This window comes from Mesoplodon bidens (genome assembly GCF_964165515.1).
Source record: "Mesoplodon bidens genome assembly, chromosome: 1".
Classification (NCBI taxonomy): domain Eukaryota; kingdom Metazoa; phylum Chordata; class Mammalia; order Artiodactyla; family Ziphiidae; genus Mesoplodon; species Mesoplodon bidens.
The window spans coordinates 105,936,223-105,958,878 of NC_138176.1; the positions used below are offsets into that span (position 1 = coordinate 105,936,223).

Here is a 22,656-nt window from a genome sequence, read left to right on the forward strand (position 1 = left end):
AAGGCCTCCTCTACCAAGGTTGACAATGGGGTTTGGGGCCCAGCTTCAAGCTTTTATAATTTCCTCCTGATATGAGGAGAGGACTGGGTGATAAAATGCATGGCCAATAGTGACCTCCCTTCTGCAGACTCAGGGTCTGTATTGGTGTACTTCCTGAATGCCTCTGTCACCCGACTCAGGAAGACTGCTGGGTTTTTATCTTTTTCCTGTGTAATCTCTTGGACCTTATCATAATTTACAGGCTTCACCATACGCCTTTTCATTCCTTCTGATAAACAAGTAATATAGTGTCTCATCCTGGCTTGGCCTACATGATCCTCACAATCCCAGTGGGGGTCCTGTTTTGGGATTGCGTCACCAGTTCAATAAATCTGGTGCTGCGTGTTGGTGGCCACTAGGCTGTCTGTGTGTTCCCTGGCCTTTCTTAGTATACATTCCTTCTTGTCCAGGGGGCAACAGTGGTTCGGAATAACTGTAATTCTTGCCGTGTCAGGGAAAACATTAACCCCAGCATGGTAAATTTGTCCCTAAACTTGTCAGGGTTCTATGAGAACCTGCCAAACCCCTCCTTACGGATTCATAAGTCTCCCATCAAGAAGGAGACATGCACTCTAGTAATTCCCTATTCCTGTCAGCTACTTTCCAGAGGGGGTAAAGGCCCTGTGGTGTGAAAGTGGGGGCTAATTTTGAACCTGATCATGGCCCCACTGGGGACAGCACTGGGGGCTCTGGTTTCAGGGCTCCTGGCTAAACGGGGTAAGGTGGGGGTCGAGGGACTGAAGGTGATGTTAAAGGGGAAGAAGCCCAATGAGAAAGAGGTCCAATGTGCCAATGACTAGTTGGCGGTTGAAAGGGGATCTGTGAGAAAGTCTGGCTCTAAATCTTCTGGGGACAAAACAGAAATAGAGGCCACACACACAACAGGAATCCCTCAAACTGGGGTCTTGATAAAGTTTCATAAAGGCCTACACGTAAGGGACCTCCCCCCATTTTGGGGACTGCTTACAATATTTTGGTCCAGTTGTAAAATGATGCTAAAGTTAAGGGATCCATTCTGTGGCCATTTCTTCCGGTCACCCAACGCATATTGGGGCTAGGCTGTGTTGCAAAAGAAGATGGTTTTTAAACCATCTAATTTAAACTGTCCCGAATTTTTAAGAATTTTAATCTTTGGGGGCATTTCCCATATTTACATATAAATCTGGCGGCTAACAAACTGAGATCCTGGAGCTGGATGGAGTCCTCAAGACCCGGCATAACAAAACCAAAGGGTGAGATGACAAAGGAGATCTCAGAACTCCCTTCCCCACAGTTGAACACACAGGACAGAGAAATACTGGGGGGTTGTGTAAAGTTCACCTCAACAGGGGCCTCGGGGGCTGGGGGTTTAGATGTATGAATTAAGGAAAAAGAAATAGGAGAAAGAGAGCCTGCTGTTTCAGCCTGCCCCTCTGCGTGTGTCTATTCAGGCAGTTCCAGTCAGCCGTGCTCTTCCACAAGGGCCAGTGGAGGGAGGCACTCCATCCACCACCCACCAGGGTGATCAGACCCAGAAACCAGTGCTGGTGGGACACTAACCCACAACTGGGACTTTAAACCAGGAAAAAGAAGTTGAGAAGTTTGTGACGACTGGGCTTCCAGCCACTACACAGTATGAGGATTGAAACTCTGTCAGTCTCAGAAATCTCCCCTCAAGGAAAGCCCACCGGACCAAGATCTGCACGGTATGAGGCAAGCCTCTCCCACCTCTGTCACCTCTCGGTGAGCCGGTGCCAGCCAGAGGGAGCATGGTCTCCCCAACTAAGGAGTTAGGTTGTAGTTGCCCAACACTCACTTCTCAGAAGGATGTGACAGAGAAGTAGGAGAGGACAGAGAAAGGAGTTGTAGAGAGAGAGAAAGAGATCAGAAGAGGGAAAATGGACAAAGGGAAAATGGAAAGTTGCCTGAATGAGGATAGTGAGACCCCTGGGGCAACGAAGGCAGACTTACCAATCCCTGCAGCACTGAAGCAAAGATTCAGGTGACCACTTGTCAGCTGCAAGGAAGCTGCAATCAGCTGTACCAAATGGGCCCAGATCCTCTCTCAGAGGGGCAAGGAAAAAAAGAAGGCCCCACAGGTCCCAGCAGAGTTGCCAAAAACTGTTACCAACCTGGGCCCTTGGACTCTTTAATCAATAGAAATTGACAAGAGGCCAGATGAGAATTTCAGGCAAGGCTTTATTGGGGCTCATGGTACAGCACAAAGGAACAAGAACAAGAAACAGGTTCCCTTGCCTGCCCCTTGAGAGGACCTACTTGGGTCCTTAAATGGGGTAAAAATGAGGGTGGATCTGTGGGTTGGGCATAAGGCACAGCTTAGGGGTCTGTCCACCCCCTTGGTGGTGCCATGTGCAGAGATCATGCACTGTGTGCTGCTTTTGCTCCCAGCACCTCAGAAATGGCAGTTTGTTTGTGGCCTTTTTGTATCTTATTGCTTATTATTGTCCCAGCTTGCCCATGCATGCAGTTATTTTTAGTCACTTGTAGTTTCTTGGTATCCTGTTGCTCAAGGAGACATTTGTCCAGGTGCAAGCACTCTGGTAGAGGACCCCAAGTCCCGGCCTGGCTCAGTTTTGCCATCTTAGCAGTACTGAATTTTCTGATCCATGAACAGGGGGTGCCCTTTCATTTATTTAAAACTTCAATTTCTTTTAGCAATGTTTGTAATTTTCAGTGTAGTGTATAAATCTTGCTTTACCATTCACTTTTGAAAGGAATTTTTATGAGATAAAGAATTATAAGTTGATAGTTTTTTTCTTTCAGTAGTTTCAAGATGTTATGCCACTGTCTTCTAACTTGCTTTGTTTCCCATAAGAAATCTGCTATCACCCTTATCTTTGTTTCTTTCTAGGTAATGTGTCCCATCCCCCCTCCCCAGCTTCTTTTAAGGTTTTCTCTTTATCACTGCTTTCAAGCATTTTGATTATGATGTAACTTGGTGTAATTTTTTTCATGTTTCTTGTACTTGGAGTTTATTGATCTTCTTGGTTCTACAGCTCAGCTTGGGGGAATTGACATTATTATTTTGAGTTTTTTAGTCCTTAAACATGTATGTGTCTCTGTTATGGAGGTCTTCTCTGATTTCTTTCATCAGTATTTTATAGTTTTCAGTATACAGATCCCATACATGTTGTATTGATTTCTATCTAAGTATTTAATTTGGTGGAATAGTTATTATAAATGGTAATTTCTTTTTTAAAAAGTTTATTTGTACATGTTCATTGTTAGTGTATGGAAATATAATTGATTTTTGCCTTTTGATCTTGTATCCTGCAACTTTGCTAAACTCACATATTAGTTCCAGGAGGTGTTTTGTTTTGTTTTGTTTTATAGATTACTTTGGGTTTTCTACACAAACATTTATGTTATCTGTATATAGGGACAGTATAGTTCTTCCTTTCTAATTTATATGCCTTTTATTTCTTTTTCCTGCTGTATTGCATTGGCTAAGACTTCCATTATGATGTTGAATAGGGAGGAGACCAGATTTAGAGAGTGAGATCATGGGTTTGGCTTTTGACCTTGATTGTCATTAAAAGAGGTATCCATTTTCAAATTTTAATTTTAGGCCTTTTCTTTCTGCTTAATTAAAAAACAATGACAGATCTTTCTTGAATAAATGCATTGTTTATGTTTGATTTAGAACTTTATTTTATTGTGTATTCACAGGCTCTGGTTTCCTCTGTTGAAGGCATTGTGATGTTACCAAGGAGCCATGCAGAGAAAGGCAGTGGTCCCCTGGCTGCCCCAGCCTCTGACAGTGTTGTGGAGGAAGGCTTCATGCCCAGTGATCAGTGTATCTACATAAAAACTGAGCCCTCTGCTATTTGGGGCCAAGAACAAGAGGCACATCATCAATTTGCCAGGTAAGAAATCTTCATTAATTACCTTAAATCCTACTTATTCACCTGCTTTATCCTAATTTAGATTTTCCCAAGCTTCGGTTTTAGTTATTTAAACTTTCAGAAGTTTTGTGTGAGCACATGAAAATAAAATGGATCTAAATGACAGAAACCGCTACAAACACCCTCTCTCCCTCAAAGAGCTTCTGGAATGGAGGGTCTGTCCATGGGAGCCTGCTCCGGGATTTGAGTCAACATCGCCTTGAGAGGTTGGTGAGAAAAGCATCATCTTAAGGCGTGAAAACCTACTGTCGCTGCTGGAGCCCTGGCTGATTTCCTCATTACACTTGTTCTCTCACTCACGGCCTTAGAAAATTAAGTTAACACTGCCTTCACAGAGTAAATAGTCCTCAATACCACCAAGATATTACTAATTTCAAAGCTTCATTCTGTGAGAATAGACAAGAATTGTCTCACTTGTATTTGCCTTCCTAGAATCTTAGAGTTTCAGAACAGGCAGGGATGCTTCTGCTGCCCCTTCTCAATCCTGAAAAATCTTGTCGTGGGTTGGAGCCTGTGCCTCTCATCACTGTTTCTTTGCTCACATTTGTCAGCCTGACTCACTTCTGCTTTGGGTGGGGGCATCCACTTCCTGTTTGCCCAACCCTCTGAACTCAAGTCAGTTAGGTGCCTGGAAGGAGCTCCTTGAAGCCACTGCCCTGAAGAGGCATTCAAGGAGGTTCGGGGTGAGAAGGTGGGGGACTGGTCCTGGCCCTTCCTGCCTAATACATTCTCGCTGGGCTCTGGGTGGGTTTTAGTTGTTGTGTTGGTTCCAGCCTACAGATAGTGATGCTCTCTAGGCTGGGAGTGCCTGAGGCACTGGTTCCGCCTATATTCCTCACACCAAGCCCCCACAGACATTTCCTCCATAGGGGCCAACTCTGTAGCTGGATCAGCCCTTGTGGTTCTTATGATCACAGGACACGCTTCAGCAAAAACTATTAGGGAATTTGAGGAACAAGATTTATCACTCACAAGTTCTGGAGAGTACACAGAGAGGTTATGGGTAGAAAGAGAGAGAGAGAGAGAGAGAGAGAGAGAGAGAGAGAGAGAGAGAGAGAGAGTGCATGGACCTGGGCCTCTGCCTTTATTCGGGTTTGAAGGTGGGGTGTCTAGGTTTTCACAGATTCACTCTTTACTGACTAATTTAAAGCATAAGAGCAGGAATTAGAGCACAGGAAGGTTGAGAAGCTGTGTCATCACACAGTTATCTGGGTTACCCAGGGCTTTCTGGAAGAGGGAGCTTCATCTGGTTCCTTCTCTGGTTGTTTTGCCAGCAGCTGTGTTGCATAGCTGGCAACATGTCTATTCAGGATGGATGTCTTTGAAGTGGATGCCTTGGCAATCAAAGCATGATGTCAGGCATGTACACCATAGTGTGTACATGGGGTGATGTTTGACAGTAGAGCACTCTGCTCCCAAGAACCCGTAACCGTTTTTTTCCATAATTTTCTTTTGAAAGAACAATCGGGCAGGCTTTCTATGGAAGACCTCTGTGAGAATAGGGCCCTAATATTTGGACAGCCCTTTCTGAATTCTGGATTTATGTATTCTACTCGACATCCTCCACTTGGACATCTGATGGTCACTTCAGCTCCGATCCTTCCTGTGCCTTTTGTTTAGCAGATGTGGCATAATTGACTTCTGTAACTGACTTAGAAAATAGACTGTGTTTTAGCCACTTTGTCTTACAAGGTATTCTTTGTGTCGCATGTCCTTTCTTATTAAGCTAGAAATCAGCTAGGGCTTGTCTCTTAGTGGGAGAGACCATAGTTGTTAGATGTCCTTATTGAGAACTTCTGGGTTTCCAGCTACAAGAGCATCAAAGTGGGAGGACGCTCCAGTAGTCCCAGCTTAACTCCCTCATAAGCTGTCCCCACTCCTACACACCTCTCCGGGTCCAGCAGAGGCAAGACCTGAAGCTGTGCTGTCAGCAGCGGCCCTCTTCAAGGAAAACCAAAGTGAAAGCACACAAAAAAATGCAAAAAGCCTGAAAATGTCTGCCTGTGGAGCAAGCAGAGCTAATCGGACCCCAGGTTGAAGACCCTCATTGATGTATTAATAAGCAGTTACCATAAAGGGGGATTAATACCTTGGGCCCTGGCAGCAGCAAGATCGGGTCTCACACCTCAGCTTTGCCACTTCTCAGTTGTGTAAGGCTGGGAAAATTGTTTCATCCCTCCAAGCCTCAATTTCCTTATCTGTAAAATGGATCTAGTGCCTGCCTAATGGGATTATGATGAGGTTTCAACACAACAATCCTCGTGAAGTGTTTAGTGTGGTATTCACACATGGTAAGTGTTTGATAAATGTCAAGTATTATGAATCCCATATTCAAGGAGCTCATGATTTAATGGGCCAAGGTAAATTACAGTATCGCAGATGTGGTCCCTGCTGTAGCATGTGTGTGGCCAGGAGTACTAAAGGAACCGGGAACCAGGCAACTCCCTGCCCAGGGAATCAGGCACCTGCGCAGTTTGTAGAAATTGTGGGAGGGAAGTTTTAGGCAGGAATACAGCATGTGCCTGTGGCCCTGGAGTGTGAGAGGACATGCACAGTCTGGTGATGGAGGAAGGAGAATCCAGTGTGGGCAGAGGGTAGACTGGGGGTGTGCTGGGAGCGCAGGCTGGGGCCAGCTGGGAGGAGTCCAGGGTGCGTCAGCTGTGCTCAGGAGCTGGAGGCTGAGTCTGTAGGTTGTTGTACTGCACCCAGGGATTGGCTCTGAACAGTTGTGTGAACTTGAGTTCATTACTAGCCTCTTTGTGTCTTGGCTTCATCATCTGTAAATTGCAGATAATAAGTAACACCTACAAAAAACGCAGGAGACTGCATATAAGAAGTTTATTTGGGGTCTTAAGAATTGCAGTTCAGGAGACAAAGATTCAGGAAACCCCAAAAGAGTGTTCTGGGGAAGAGAAAGAGTCAGGGACCTCTAAAAACAAAAAGCCACAAGATTGTCAAAAGTTGCCTGGCAAGAATTGGGGATTGACTCTGATACAAGTCAGAAAACATTTGTCCTTAAGGAATCATGAATTGTTTCAGGGTAGGGGTCTGACAAGTAGATAGGGTGTCCCGGGTTTCTGGCAGAGGTTCTGGGTACCCTCACCAGGTTGAAAGGTCAGATTCCATCCAGGCTAAGACACACGAGTCCCACTTCCTCAGAGGCCTCCTGGCTCCATTCTGAGGACTGAGCAATACCGTCCCTGTTTCGATTTTCCTTCCACACCTCTTAGAATTTGAGTTAATCTGTGGAAAGCTTGCAGAAGAAGAATGTCTGCCCATACAACCGCATAAGTGACAGCTGTTAGTGGAGTAGTAATAATACTTGCCCAAGGTGAAAACCTCCAAATTACTGTGTCAATCAGTGAATGTCTTTTCATCTTCTAGGAAGGTGCTGCTTCAAACACTGAAATGTAAATGTCCTGTTATTTGTTTTAACGCCAAGGATTTTCTGAGAACAGTGATGCAGTTTTTTGGTGATGATGGCAGTTGGAAGTGTGGTATGTTTTAGTTTTTATAATCTCCTAAACTTAACTTTCCAACAGTGATTCCTCCTGGGAATGGGAGCACGGCAAGGGCTGCCGTGTTGCACAACTCGTGGGTTGGGGGTGGAAGGGAGGTCGCACAGCTGCGATGCACTACCTGTGTGGCCACGGGCCCTGAGCGTGAGAGGCACTTTCCCTGTGTTTAGATTATTTGAATTTTTTCAAGTATATGTTACTTTTGTAATTTAAAACAAGAAAGAAGTAAATTATGCAGCATGGGCAGATGGGATTTGTTGTTACCACAAATAGCTTATATATAAACTTCCTAAGAAACTAAAGTCCAGAGTAATTAACATCAAAACAATATAAAACACGTTTTTTATCTTTCATTTAAAATTGTAAATAAGAATTTTGAAAACCTTTTTTTATTAGATGGACAGATATGTAATAAAGCAAGTATTGAAAGAATGTTCATTGTAGATTCTAGGTAGTAGATATATGAGTGTTGACTGTACAATTCTTTTCAAGTTGAATGTTTGAAAATATTCATATCAAGATACTGGAAAAAATCTTTTTATTGTACAAAATTTCCAACACATACAAAAGTGCCTGTGATACGACAAGAAATGTATATTTGGTCTTTGTCCCTGGTTCCCAGCACTCAGCTCCCAAAACTCATATGGTCTCCAGAGTGAAGAGTGTCTTTTGTATGCTGATGGAGGACTGGTGCCTCGAGGCCCCCATGGCTTTAGGGTGGGCGTGGTCAACAGGAAGAAGAGGCACCATTAGAGGAGTGGTGCTCTCCGTCCCACCTGAGACCTCCAGGAAGGGGAGCAGGGCTGGAGAGCAAGTTAATCACCAGTGGCCAGTGACTTAATCAATCATACTGATGTAACGAAACCTCCATAAAATCCCCTAAATGGTGGGGTTCCTAGGTGAGCTCGTCAAGGTGCTGGGAGCATTGTGCACCTGGAGAGGGTGTGGAGGTTCTGCACGCCCTCCCTATGCCTTGCCCTACGCATCCCTTCCACCTGGCAGTTCCTGTGTTGTAGCCTTTATGATAAATGGGTGTTGTAAATAAGGTGCTTTCCCGAGTTTGTGAGCCATTATAGCAAATGATGGACCCTGAAGAGGGGTTGTGGGAACCCCCTAGTTATAGCTGTTTGGTCGGAAGTACAGGAGGCCCTGGACTTGGGGCTGGTGCCTGAAGTGGGGCCATCTTGTGGGGCTGAGCCTTGACCTGCAGGGTCAGCACTAACCCCAGGTAGTTTGTGTCAGAATTGAATTCAGTTGTTGGACACTGGCTGGTGTGTGCAGAGAACAGCAAGTGTGTGGTGGGGAAAACACAACAGAGTACACAATACCCAATTTCAACAGCTATCAACCATGTCCAGTCTTCTCTCCCCTATAACTTCCCACATTTCCAAATCTCCATCCCCTGGGTTATCTTGTAGCAAATCCCAAGCGTCATATTATTGACCTGTAAATATTTCAATTAGATGAGTAAAATATGAGGATTTCATTTTTCAGATGATGCCGTCATCATCTCCCCACAAAATTAGCCATAATCTTTTCATATTATTAGCTATCCAGTCAGTGTTTGTACTTCCCCAGTTGTCTTTAAATATTTTTGTTTGTTTGTTTTTGTTGTTCACAGTTTGAATTGGGATCCAAACAAGGGTTAGTGTTATCCTATACTTGGGTTGGGTGTTTCTTTTACTCTGTATTCTCTCCGTCTGTTGTATTTTCTTGCAATTATTTCGTCGTTTTTAACAGACCAGGCTTTTGTCCTGTAGGATTTCCCTTTCTTGGCATTTAGCATGTTCTCTCTCTTCTATTTCTTGTAAATTGGCAATGAGATTCAGTGGCTTGATCAGATTCAGGCTAGATTTTGGGAGTGCAAGACTGCTTCATAGTCCTGACCCTAACTCTGAGTGGTGTTGTGTCCTTCTGTCAGGAAATACATAATGTCTGGTTGTTTATCTTTTTTGTGATGTTTGAATTGTTATTGTGACTTTGTATGTTGAATCTTCTCCATCTTTCCTATTTATCACTTTATCTAGAATGCATTTTCAATCTCTTCATTTTTTTAATTTAAAAATATTTCCTCTTTCCCATCTTCATTTTAAGAAAACTTAAGGGAGTTCCATGATGCTCTAGTGGTTAGGATTCGGCACTTTCACTGCCATGGCCCAAGTTCATTCCCTGGTCAGGGAACTGAAATTCTACAAGCCACGCGGTGTGGCCAAAAATTTAAAAGAATGAAAATAAATTTAGGAACTTCCCTGGGGGCACAGTGGTTAATAATCCACCTGCCAATGCAGGGGACATGGATTCGAACCCTGGTCCAGAAAGATCCCACATGCCATGGAGCAACTAAGCCCGTGTGCCACAACTACTGAGCCCGCGTGCCACAACTACTGAAGGCTGAGCGCCTAGAGCCTGTGCTCCTCAACAAGAAAAGCCACCACAATGAGAAGCCCGCACACCACAATGAAGAGTAGCCCCCACTTGCTGCAGCTAGAGAAAGCCCACACGCAGCAACGAAGACCCAAAGCAGCCATAAATAAATAAATATTTTTTAAAGAAAAAAAGCTTAAAAAAACTTTTTTTAAAAATAATAAAACGTAAGGCATTATCTATTGCACTTATTTGCTTTTGTGTATTGCCAGTTTAGTTTTTATTTCAGAAATTTTGTTTTGTTTTGTTTTACTTCGCTTTCCTGAATTCTTTCATTTCTTCATTAAGCTTTTCTTTTACTAAGTCACCTAATCTCTAAGTATTTCTGAGTTCTTTGTTTTTCATAACTTCTATCATTCTCTTAATTTTTCTTAGCTCATTTAAAATCTGTTTTGTTGGCACTTCTTTTTCAGTTACTGCCATTCTCCCCAGTGTGAGGCTTGTCCTGGTGGCTTCAGTTTATTAGTTATAAGAGTTTATAGGGACCAGCCCCCAGACCACTCCAGTGCTGTCAGAACTTCCTCACGGATTTTTCAAAAATATATGTTGAGTGGGAGTTCTTCTCGCCCTGCCCTGGACGGTGCCCCTGGAGCATCTAGGTCATCCCTCAGGTGCCCAGGGCTGAGCAGCAGCATCATTTCCTGTTCCCAGTGAGCCCCTTGGATCCCCACTGTGGTGGTGCATCCAGTGAGCAGCTTTCTTGGGGATCAAGATGCAATGTGGCTGACAGGGTCTTGGTGCTCCAGCTGGGTGTCAGGCCTGAGCCGCTGAGGTGGGAGAGCCGAGTTTAGGACATTGGACCACCAGAGACCTCCTGGCTCCAGGTAATATCAATCGGCGAGAGCTCTCCTAGAGATCTCCATCTCAAAGCTAAGACCCACCTCCACTCAACAACCAGCAAGCTCCAATGCTGGACACCCTATGCCAAACAACTAGAAAGACAGGAACACAGCCCCACCCATTAGCAGAGAGGCTGCCTAAACTCATACTGAGTTCACGGACACCCCAAAACACACCACCGGACACGGTCCTGCCCACCAGAAAGACAAGATCCAGCTTCATCCACCAGAACACAGGCACCAGTCCCCTCCACCAGGAAGCCTATACAACCCACTGAACCAACCTTACCCAGTGGGGGCAGACACCAAAAACAACGGGAACTACGAACGTGCAGCCTGTGAAAAGAAAACCCCAAACACAGTAAGTTAAGCAAAATGAGAAGACAGAGAAATATGCAGCAGATGAAGGAGAAAGGTAAAAACCCATCAGACCAAACAAATGAGGAGGAAATAGGCAGTCTATCTGAAAAAAGAATTCAGAGTAATGATAGTAAAGATATCCGAAATCTTGGAAATAGAATGGAGAAAATACAAGAAATGTTTAACAAGGACCTAGAAGAACTAAAGAGCAAACAACAATGATGGACAACACAATAAATGAAATTAAAAATTCTCTAGAAGGAATCAATAGCAGAATAACTGAGGCAGAAGAAAGGATAAGTGAGCTGGAAGATAAAATGGTGGAAATAACTGCCAGGGAGCAGAATAAAGAAAAAAGAATGAAAAGAATTGAGGACAGTCTCAGAGACCTCTGGGACAACATTAAACACACCAACATTTGAATTATAGAGGTCCCAGAAGAAGAAGAGAAAAAGAAAGGGTCTGAGAAAATATTTGAAGACATTATAGTCAAAAACTTCCTTAACATGGGAAAGGAAATAGTTAATCAAGTCCAGGAAGTGCAGAGAGTCCCATACAGGATAAACCCAAAGAGAAACAGGCCAAGACACATACTAATCAAACTATCAAAAATTAAATACAAAGAAAAAATATTAAAAGCAGCAAGGGAAAAGCAACAAATAACATACAAGGGAATCCCCATAAGGTTAACAGCTGATCTTTCAGCAGAAACTCTGCAAGCCAGAAGGGAGTGGCAGGACATATTCAAAGTGATGAAAGGGAAAAACCTACAACCAAGATTACTCTACCCAGCAAGGATCTCATTCACATTCGACGGAGAAATTAAAACCTTTACAGACAAGGAAAAGCAAAGAGAATTCAGCACCACCAAACCAGCTTTACAACAAATGCTAAAGGAACTTCTCTAGGCAGGAAACACAAGAGAAGGAAAAGACCTACCATAACAAACCCAAAACAATTAAGAAAATGGTAATAGGAACATACATATCGATAATTACTTTAAATGTAAGTGGATTAAATGCTCCAACCAAAACACACAGACTGGCTGAATGGATACAAAAACTAGACCCATATATATACTGTCTACAAGAGACCCACTTCAGACCTAGGGACACAGACAGACTGAAAGTGAGGGGATGGAAAAAGATATTCCATGCAAATGGAAATCAAAAGAAAGCTGGAATAGCAATTCTCATATCAAACAAAATAGACTTTTAAATAAAGATTATTACAAGAGACAAAGAAAGGCACTACATAATGATCAAGGGATCAATCCAAGAAGATATAACTATTGTAAATATCTGTGCACCCAACGTAGGGGCCCTCCATACATAAGGCAAATGCTAACAGCCATAAAAGGGGAAATCGACAGTAACACAATAATAGTAGGGGACTTTAATACCCCACTTTCACCAATGGAGAGAAAAACCAAAATGAAAATAAATAAGAAAACACAAGCTTTAAATGATACTTTAAACAAGATGGACTTAATTGATATTTATAGGACATTCCATCCAAAAACAACAATACACTTTCTTCTCAAGTGCTCATGAAACATTCTCCAGGATAGATCATATCTTGGGTCACAAATCAAGCCTTGGTAAATTTAAGAAAACTGAAATCATATCAAGTATCTTTTCTGACCCCAATGCTATGAGACTAGATATCAATTACAGTAAAAAAAACTGTAAAAAATACAAACACATGGAGGCTAAATAATACGCTACTAAATAACCAAGAGATGACTGAAGAAATCAGAGAGGAAATAAAAAAATACCTAGAAACAAATGACAATGAAAACACAACGGCCCAAAACCTATGGGATGCAGCAAAAGCAGTTCTAAGAGGGAACAATACAATCCTACTGCAAGAAACAAGAAAAATCTCAAATAAACAACCTAACCTTACACCTAAAGCAATTAGAGAAAGAAGAACAAAAAAGCCCCAAAGTTAGCAGAAGGAAAGAATTCATAAAGATCAGATCAGAAGTAAATGAAAAAGAAATGAAGGAAATGATAGCAAAGATCAATAAAACTAAAAGCTGGTTCTTTCCAAAGATAAACAAAATTGATAAACCATTAGGCAGACTCATCAAGAAAAAAAGGGAGAAGACTCAAATCAACAGAATTACAAAAAAAGAAAACTACTGGCCAATATCACTGAGCAAAATCCTAGCAAACAGAATCCAGCAGCACATTAAAAGGATCATACACCATGATCAAATAGGGTTTATCCCAGGAATGCAAGGACTTTTCAATATATGCAAATCAATCCATGTGATACACCATATTAACAAATTGAAGGATAAAAACCATATGATAATCTCAATAGATGCAGAAAAAGCTTTCGACAAAATTCAACACCCGTTGATGATAAAAACTCTCCAGAAAGTAAGCATAGAGGGAACTTACCTCAATATAATAAAGGCCATATATGACAAACCCACAGCCACCATTGTTCTCAGTGGTTAAAAATTGAAACCATTTCCACTAAGATCAGGAACAAGACAAGGTTACCCATTCTCACCACTATTATTCAACATAGTTTTGGAAGTCCAAGCCACGGCAATCAGAGAAGAAAAAGAAATAAAAGGAATACAAATTGGAAGAGAAGAAGTAAGACTGTCTCTGTTTGCAGATGACATGATACTATACATAAAGAATCCTAAAGATGCCACCAGAAAACTACTAGAGCTAATCAATGAATTTGGTAAAGTAGCAGGATACAAAATTAATGCACAGAAATATCTTGCATTCCTGTACACTAATGATGAAAAATCTGAAAGAGAAATTAAGGAAATACTCCCATTTACCACTGCAACAAAAAGAATAAAATACCTAGGAACAAACCTACCTAGGGAGACAAAAGACCTGTATGCAGAAAATTATAAGACACTGATGAAAGGAATCAAAGATGACACAAACAGATGGAGAGATATACTATGTTCTTGGATTGGAAGAATCAACATTGTGAAAATGACTATACTACCCAAAGCAATCTACAGATTCAATGCAATCCCTATCAAACTACCAAGGGCATTTTTCACAGAATTAGAACAAAAAATTTTACAATTTGTATGGAAACACAAAAGACCCCAAATAGCCAAAGCAATCTTGAGAAAGAAAAATGGAGCTGGAAGAATCAGGCTCCCTGACTTCAGACTATACTACAAAGCTACAGTAATCAAGAGAGTATGGTACTGGCACAAAAACAGAAATATAGGTCAATGGAACAGGATAGAAAGCCCAGAGATAAACCCACGCACATATGGTCACCTTAACTTTGATAAAGGAGACAAGGATATACAATGGGGAAAAGAAAGCCTCTTCAATAAGTGGTGCTGGGAAAACGGAACAGCTACATGTAAAAGAATGAAATTAGAACACTCCCTAACACCATACACAAAAATAAATTCAAAATGGATTAAAGACCTAAATGTAAGGCCAGACACTATAAAACTCTTAGAGGAAAACATAGGCAGAACACTCTATGACATAAATCACAGCAAGATCCTTTTTGACCCACCTCCTAGAGAAATGGAAATAAAGACAAAAATAAACACATGGGACCTAATGAAACTTAAAAGCTTTTGCACAGCAAAGGAAACCATAAACAAGACCAAAAGACAACCCTCAGAATGGGAGAAAATATTTGCAAATGAAGCAACTGACAAAGGATTAATCTCCAAAATATACAAGCAGCTCATGCAGCTCAATAGCAAAAAAACAAACAACCCAGTCCAAAAATGGGCGGAAAACCTCAATAGACATTTCTCCAAAAAGACATACAGATGGCTAACAAAGGCGTTAGGATGCTCAACATCACTAATCATTAGAGAAATGCAAATCAAAACTACAATGAGGTATCACCTCACACCAGTCAGAATGGCCATTAGCAAAAAATCTACAAACAGTAAGTGCTGGAGGGCTTCCCTGGTGGCGCAGTGGTTGAGAGTCCGCCTGCCAATGCAGGGGACGCAGGTTCGTGCCCCGGTCCAGAAGATCCCACATGCCGCGGAGCGGCTGGGCCCGTGAGCCATGGCCGCTGAGCCTGCGCGTCCAGAGCCTGTGCTCTGCAACAGGAGAGGCCACAACAGTGAGAAGCCCGCGTACCGCAAAAAAAAAAAAAAAAAGCCCCCAAACAATAAGTGCTGGAGAGGTTGTGGAGAAAAGGGAACCCTCTTGCACTGTTGGTGGGAATGTAAATTGATACAGCCACTATGGAGAACAGTATGGAGGTTCCTTAAAAAACTAAAAACAGAACTACCATATGACCCAGCAATCCTACTACTGGGCATATACCCTGAGAAAACCATAATTCAAAAAGAGATATGTACCACAATGTTCACTGCAGTACTGTTTACAATAGCCAGGACATGGAAGCAACCTAAGTGTCCATCGACAGATGAATGGATAAAGAAGATTGGCACATATATACAATGGAATATTACTCAGCCATAAAAAGAAATGAAATTGAGTTATTTGTAGTGAGGTGGCTGGACCTTGAGTCTGTCATACAGAGTGAAGTAAGTCAGAAAGAGAAAACAAATACCATATGCTAACACATATATGGAATAATTTTTTAAAAAAGGTTCTGAAGAACCAAGGGGCAGACAGGAATAAAGATGCAGAATTAGAGAATGGACTTGAGGATACAGGGAGGGGGAAGGTTAAGCTGGGACAAAGTGAGAGAGTGGCATTGACATATATACACTACCAGATGTAAAATAGCTGGTGGGAAGCAGCCGCATACCACAGGGAGATCAGCTCGGTGCTCTGTGACCACCTAGAGGGGTGGGATAGGGAAGGTGGGAGGGAGACGCAAGAGGGAGGGGATATGGGGATATATCTATACGTATAGCTGATTCACTTTGTTATACAGCAGCGACTAACGCAACAATGTAAAGCAATTATACTCCAATAAAGATGTTTTTTAAAAAGTAAGTTTTAAGTCAAAAAATGTTGATAAGAACCCTTAATTTTGGAACATTAGAGCTTTGAAAAGGCAAGTAGAATGAAATAATCTGGCTCAGTCAGTGTTGGCAGACATGTTTACATGAAGTCATGACGGCTGACTTGGGCAGCAAGTAGCCAGAGTGCCTACAGACTTCCTGTCAACCCAAGTTCCATATCTGCCAACATAGGAAACGTCCCATGCATCAAACAAAAAAGCGATGATACTGGCTGCTTTAGTAAATATAAATCTCTTAGACTACTATGATTTAAAGATGCCAGAAAATATATTTAGTGTGATGTGATCTAAGATTACAGTTTTATTTAAAGGCAGAGTCCTTGTTTTTTGTAAAGCACACTTCAAAATGTTAAAGTAACTTCAGAAAGCAGTCACTTAGGATTCAGACTTACATCTTAATTTATCAGCCTCCCCATCCTTTTATAACTCCTCTCCATGACTAAAATACTCTGGTACTAAAATGTATTTAGCAAATATCACTTTATTTTATTTTTTTAATAATAGTAGGACATACTCTTATAGGGCTCTTTTTTTTTTTTAATTTGGCTGCACCAGGTCTTAGTTGCGGCAGGTGGGCTCCTTAGTTGCAGCTTGCCAGCTCCTTAGCTGTGGCTCACGGGCTTCTTAGTTGCAGCATGCATGTGGGATCTAGATCCCTGACCAGGGATTGAACCCGGGCCCCCTGCATTGGGAGCGCGGAGTCTTATCCACTGTGCCACCAGGGAAGTCCCCATCACTTTTATTTTTTGAAAAGCACCTTCATATGTGTCCCATGGATACTTACAGTGATTTTTCTCCCAGTTTTCAGACGAGAAAAGTAACACTTAAGGAGTGATGTGGCCTCCCAGGCTCACGGGCAGCCTTCTACCACCACTCTTTTCACACATCACGGTGCAGCACACGAGCTTCTCACAGGGTTTCCTCACCTCAGGGTGACTGCACAGAATGTCTGGTATCTTCGCCCTCACGTACACTGCCCACCAGCCACTGTGTGCTCAGGCGGCTCCACCGCTCCTCCTTCACTCGAGAGATTTTTTTCCTGACACCCCGATGCAGGTTAGGGGTGGCCTGGGAGGCAGCCCAGCAGGAGGGTGGAGGAGGAGAGGCTTGGAAAGAGTGGACACGGGGACATGTGTGGTTGAAAAGAGAGGTGTGTGGGGCAGAGAGAGGCTCCAGAGCAGGGAGAAAAGTAGGGAAGAGAAGACAAGGGTGTGGCTTAGGATTCTGACTTCTATCTCTTTCAACATTTTTGAGAGAGTTACTTTGGGATGGATTCCCCATGGAGATTGGCTGTGTGGGACCCGGTTTGTGGGGGCCACTCTTATCAAAGGTTCAACATTCTTTAGGAGTGAGGGAGCATCACTTTGGCACTTAGGTCTGTGATTTGAGGGGATGGTAGTACCATAATTATTAATTTGAACCTTGAGAACCTTGTTAAAGCAGGGAAAAGTATAACTATTCATTTTTCTTAGAATGATTAAATGATCTTTTTCTCTGTAGTTGCTGGTTTTGTAGGGCTAGATCCCAGAATTGCTGCATGGCTTATAGACCCTACTGATGCTGCACCCTCTTTTGAAGATTTAGTGGCAAAATACTTTGGAAATTCCATCACAGTTAAGGTGAATAGCACATATGGAAATTCCTCAAGAAAGACTGTGGTGAGTTGTTTTAAGATAAGGTTTATCAACCTTAATACAACCCAAATTTTCCTCTAGGAACTTCTACTTCATAGACAGTCCAGTAGTAAAAAGAATATTGCTGTCATTCATTTTTACTTATTCAGCAGAAATGCTGTTTACCCTGATATTTCTGGTAGAGTATACTGAATAAAGATGGGTGATTTCTGTCAACTGTTCCTGGGAGGTGCCATTCACAGTGTGATTCTTCTGAATGGATTCTTTGTGTCAGAGAGTCGCCAGCTCTGTGAGCAGAGAGCTGCTTGTTTATAAATTCTTCATGCTGGTGACACAGCTGCTGTGGCCGAGGACTGGGAAGGCCTCTCCTCAGTCCCAGCGGGGAGAATCGTAAGACTGCCCAGGTCTGTCTCTCTGAGCCCCCTCTTTCAATATGCACCCAGTTGTTAGGAACCACTGTCTGGAGAAGCACGGGTGCTTGCAGCTCCAGAACCTGCCTGGAGCCCAGCGAGAGGGAGACTTGACATGGCCGCACAGCAGGGCCAGAGGAGGCGTCCCAGCGGGAGCAGCGCCGGCCACAATCAGGCCACTCTGTTCAGACTTCCTGGGTGTGAGTTAACAGGCACATGTTTACAAGCACGACTAGAAGGCCACGCAGGAGGCCACATGAGCCTGCCCTGCGCGCCTGGGCTGAGCTGGGGCTGGTCGCTGCTTGGGGTGCTTGATCCTACAGACCCGCAGCTGGGGAGGGATCTGTGTCAGACAGGGGCTTGGGGTTGGAAATACAGAAACTCATTCTCCCTTAATTCAAAAAGAGATTTGTCAGAGGAATGTTGGGTAGCTCAGAGCCTCAGAGGAAAAGCAGAACCAAGCTTTGGGAAGACAGGCGTCAGGCGGGTCTGGGGACCCAGGCAGCAGGAACCCACGGGCCGGGGGCCAGCAATGAGCAGTGATCATTTTCTCTACACGTCACTTTTGTCCAAGATTCAAAGTTTTAGCACTTAGAGTCTCCTTTCCACGACTGTGTCACATGTCCGCCCCTCGGCAGGGCAGGCAGGGCGTGGAGATTGGCAGTCTCCCCAGATCCATGCTGCTGGAGTGGGAACTTCCCCAGACACAAGCCGAGATATCATTGCTGAAGGAGGGAGCTGTCTGCCTCTGTTAGCCCAGGTTTACAGAGGAGAACCCAGGTGCAGAAGGGTTCATGTACACGCACCTTGCCAAAGGTCATGGTTCAGTTCAGAGTTTGGATTTCTGACTCTAAAGTATAGTTTCTTTCCAGTATACACACGTGCAAGTTAGGGATGGGAGTGGCCGCACGGAACAAAGCACCAGCTCCAGCGGGTGTGTTTTCTCCCTGGCGAGAAGTCAGAGCCCCTCACCCAGGCCGAGCAGCTGCTCCCAGAGCTGTGCGACTCAGTCGCTCCCCAAGCGCCCTTGCTTTATGGTCCCACCGGGAAGCTTCGCCCGAGGCCCTCCTCCACACGCCAGGCGGGAAGGAGGCTGCCTGGGATGAACTTCGGCTGGTCTCTTGTTAAACAGGCCAGCAATGCGTCTGCTGGAGGTGGAAGGCAGCCGGCTGCTCCGCAGGGTCTCCTGCTGCCCTGGAGCAGTGGTATGAAAGGAGGGGAAAGGAAAGCGCGGTCCCGGTCAAGGAGCAGCAGGGAAGCAGTGAGGACTCATGAGAGTGTGGCTCCTGTCGGGGAGGCCGGAGACCTCGGATGGCGAGAAGGAAGATGAGACCGTGGGGAGACGAGCTGAGGCCGGGCTGAGCCGCGAGGGGCCGGAGCTCCGCCACCGAGCGCGAGCCGTCCCAGGGAAGCCTCGCGGCTCAGCGCTGCCGTCGGGGAGGCGCGTTCAGGCAGCAGGGCGGTGGCCGTCTGCCGGACACAGCCGACGCGTTCACGTGGACGTGCTCGTGGTGCCTCCCAGCTAGTGGTTCCCGGGAGACCCAAGACCCGGGATGGCGGCAAGACAAACGCGGGGTGCACAGCTAGCCGCCGATCATCGTGGCGTGGGTGGCGGTGTGTGTGTCTCTAAACTGAGGCCGGGCGCCTGGAGTCTGGGGGGCCGTGTGGCAGCGGGAGGGGTGCAGTGGAGACGCAGTGGAGACGCAGGGCTCCGCGCAGGGGGGCAGAATTCGACTGACTGTCAGGAAAGCGGCTCACCACCGCCCTCTTGGCCAGCTGGACACAGACCCTGTTGGCCCACCTCCCAGGATCTCTGTGTGTGTCTGGGACGGGGACCGGCGGTGAGTGTGGGCGAGGCACTGGCTCCCAGACGCCCACGGTGGGTAGAGGGGCAAGCCGAGGGGCCAGGTCTGTCTCTACCACCATGCGATCTTTGCACCTTGGGCACTTAGCTTCTTTGTGGGTCATTTCCTGTAAAATGAGGAAAACTGGGTTGGGGAGAAAGTAAGAAAGCAATAGGTAGCTTGAATTTGCCTGAAGAGTATCTTCCGAAGTGTGGGGACTGTTCTGCTTGAGGCAATGGGTGGTGGCACCAGATGTGTGCTCTCTGCCGAGCAAAACACTGCCGCCTCCTAGACTGTGATGACCGTTGCTGCCAAATGCGCCTAATGTTTAATTCTTTTGATCTTTTAAAGAATCAGAATGTACGTGCGAACCTGAGGGTGCTCTACAGACTTACGACGGGCCTTTGTTCCCAGCTCAAGGCAAGGCATTTCATTGTGACTTCACTGTCCAAGGGCTGTCTTTCATTCACAGCCATGCTCACAGGAAACAGTACCCTCAGTGTCTTTGTGCAGGAAACGGGGTTCTGAGGCCAAGTGAACCTGCGCAGCACTCATAGAAGGGCAGTCCAGATGATAAGACCTGAAATTTTTAAAATGTTTTCTATAGGTTGACAACAGTTGTAACATTTTTTAAAGACTCAATTCAATTGGAATGTTTCTAACTCTGCAGTTAACATAAACGCTAAGAGTTTATTTCAGTTAGTAGTGATGGACACAGCTCCACTCAGAGTCTTATTGGGAAGCAGAGGTCATTTGAAGGACCTGTCAAGAAGGGTTGAATGAAGGGACTGTGAACCACAGCAAGGGCAGGAGCCAGGGGGCCAGAAGAGACGGAGAAACCTGCAGGGGCAGGCACTGGCTGGAAGCTTTTCCACCCCTGGGCTCAAAGGGTGGGCTGTTACAGGGACCCTGGGAAAGCAGTGGCCCTGCAGGGGGCTGCTGGCCAGGAGCTGGGTGCCAGAAGTGGTGGATGCAGGCCAAGGACTGGGGCCAGAAGTGCACTGTGGGCTGGCGCAGGGGAAACCCGCTTCCCTCTCCTCCTGCCCCTGAATGGGCATAACCAGCCCGAGGGCAGAGAAGGAGCCCGGCTGATGTGGCCTGGAGGGCATCTACCCTTCTTCCAGGGCCAAGAGCAGGACAGAGGATGGGTCCTAGGGGCAGCCGAGAAGGTGAGGGCACAGCAGAAGGACAGACGAGGCAGAGGGCTCTCAGATGGAAACCCTGATAAAGAGCGTGGGAGGTGATCCGAGTAGACGAAGGTTGGTGCACTTCTCCCCACATTAATTTATAAAGTCTGTGCAAAATCGATGAAAATTCTAGTTACATTTTTGGGAATTCAGAAAACCTATTTTGAAATTAAAATGGGAGACTAAAAGTCCACAAATACCTAAATCACACTTAAAATGAGAAAGATTAAAGAAAAGTGGGAGTGGGACTTGTCCTACCAGGTATTTCTGAATATCTCTACTAGGGCTTGGTAATAAAATAGGATACTTGACAAAAATAGGAGCTTTATTAGGAAGGAGGATAGGGGAACCAACCATGCCCACCAGAGGAGTTGCTCAATGAAATTAAGTAGGCTGTTCAGCAAATGCATGTAGAAATAATAGTTTAAAAGTAACACTGATGTCATTTCTTCCTACGAAACAGGTTTATGGTTTATGGCAACTGTTTTGTACTTTGGAGCTTCCTCTGATACCAATTTTGGCAGGTAAGGTACCCTAAAGATGATGCCCAGTCATCCTTCTAGAGAGTTCTTTGTACCTTTTGGGAAGACTGTTTTCTCTTGACTTAGTTTGGGGCGGGCAGTGCATCATATGGGCACCGAAGAGGTAGTGAGCCCTTAACTTTCCCTTTCTCTAACAAGAGGGATTGGACCGCATCACCTCTTGGTCTAGAAGGACTCTAAGGTTCTAACATCTGGGTCACGTGGTATGGCTTCTGTACTGCCTGTTCTGCAGGTGTCCTGCCGGACTCTCACAGCCCTGAGAGCAGTGGTGGGGGAGGAGGCCTGTCTGGATGTTTTCCAGGTCAGCACTTGTCCTGGTCCTGGTGTGATGGACCCTTCTGCTTTGTGAGAACGCCCTGCAAGCACTGTTGCAGGCTCTGCTCTGCCTTTGCTCTTAGCCCCTGACCCGCCCTGTCCTGCTGGGCACCTGGGAGAGCAGAGCCTCACCCAGCGTGGCAGCTGAGCGGCCGGGGGTGACTCTCCATCCAGAGTGTCCCCATGCCCACTGCCACCATTGCTGGGCTCCAGTACTGACCCTCATGGACACTGCCGAGCTCGCAGTGTCATCTTGGTCCTCATCGGGGGGTCAGGCTTGCTCCTGGCACTGCAGTCTTTCTCAGAAATGATTTGTTGCTGCAGTACAGATTTTTATCTGCTTTGGTTTTGAATCACAGTGATGGAAAGCCACAGCATTCAGGTGAACAAGGAAGAGATGAAGAGGACTTCAGCACTTCTTGGGGTACATTCTTCTGTCAGACTGTTTGCATGTGTTAGCTTTCTCCTGTCTGATGAGTCAGTCCCCTTGGCAGTTCTAGGGTGACTTTCCTTTTCTTCCCTTCCTTGTTTGCCCCAGACTGATGTTGGCACTGTTCCTCCTATCTCTGACTCCTGCAGGGGAGTACCACGCTTTGAAAGGATTGAAACAAGCATCACATCTGGGTGCTCTCCATGTGGATGTGTGCATGGTTTAATGGATACCCACT

The 22,656-nt window shown here is 44.9% G+C and overlaps 1 protein-coding gene across 1 annotated transcript in view; it reads left to right on the forward strand.

Annotated features, from left to right (window-relative positions):
• The window catches only part of POLN (DNA polymerase nu), a 185,782-nt gene that overhangs the window by 32,051 nt on the left and 131,075 nt on the right, over positions 1–22,656 (forward strand). Inside the window, exons 6-11 of the mRNA XM_081254005.1 lie at positions 3,709–3,905; positions 7,329–7,441; positions 17,557–17,714; positions 20,296–20,364; positions 21,595–21,655; positions 22,348–22,412. Coding sequence (XP_081110131.1) covers positions 3,709–3,905; positions 7,329–7,441; positions 17,557–17,714; positions 20,296–20,364; positions 21,595–21,655; positions 22,348–22,412 — 663 coding nt within the window. The remainder of the gene's footprint in view (positions 1–3,708; positions 3,906–7,328; positions 7,442–17,556; positions 17,715–20,295; positions 20,365–21,594; positions 21,656–22,347; positions 22,413–22,656) is intronic.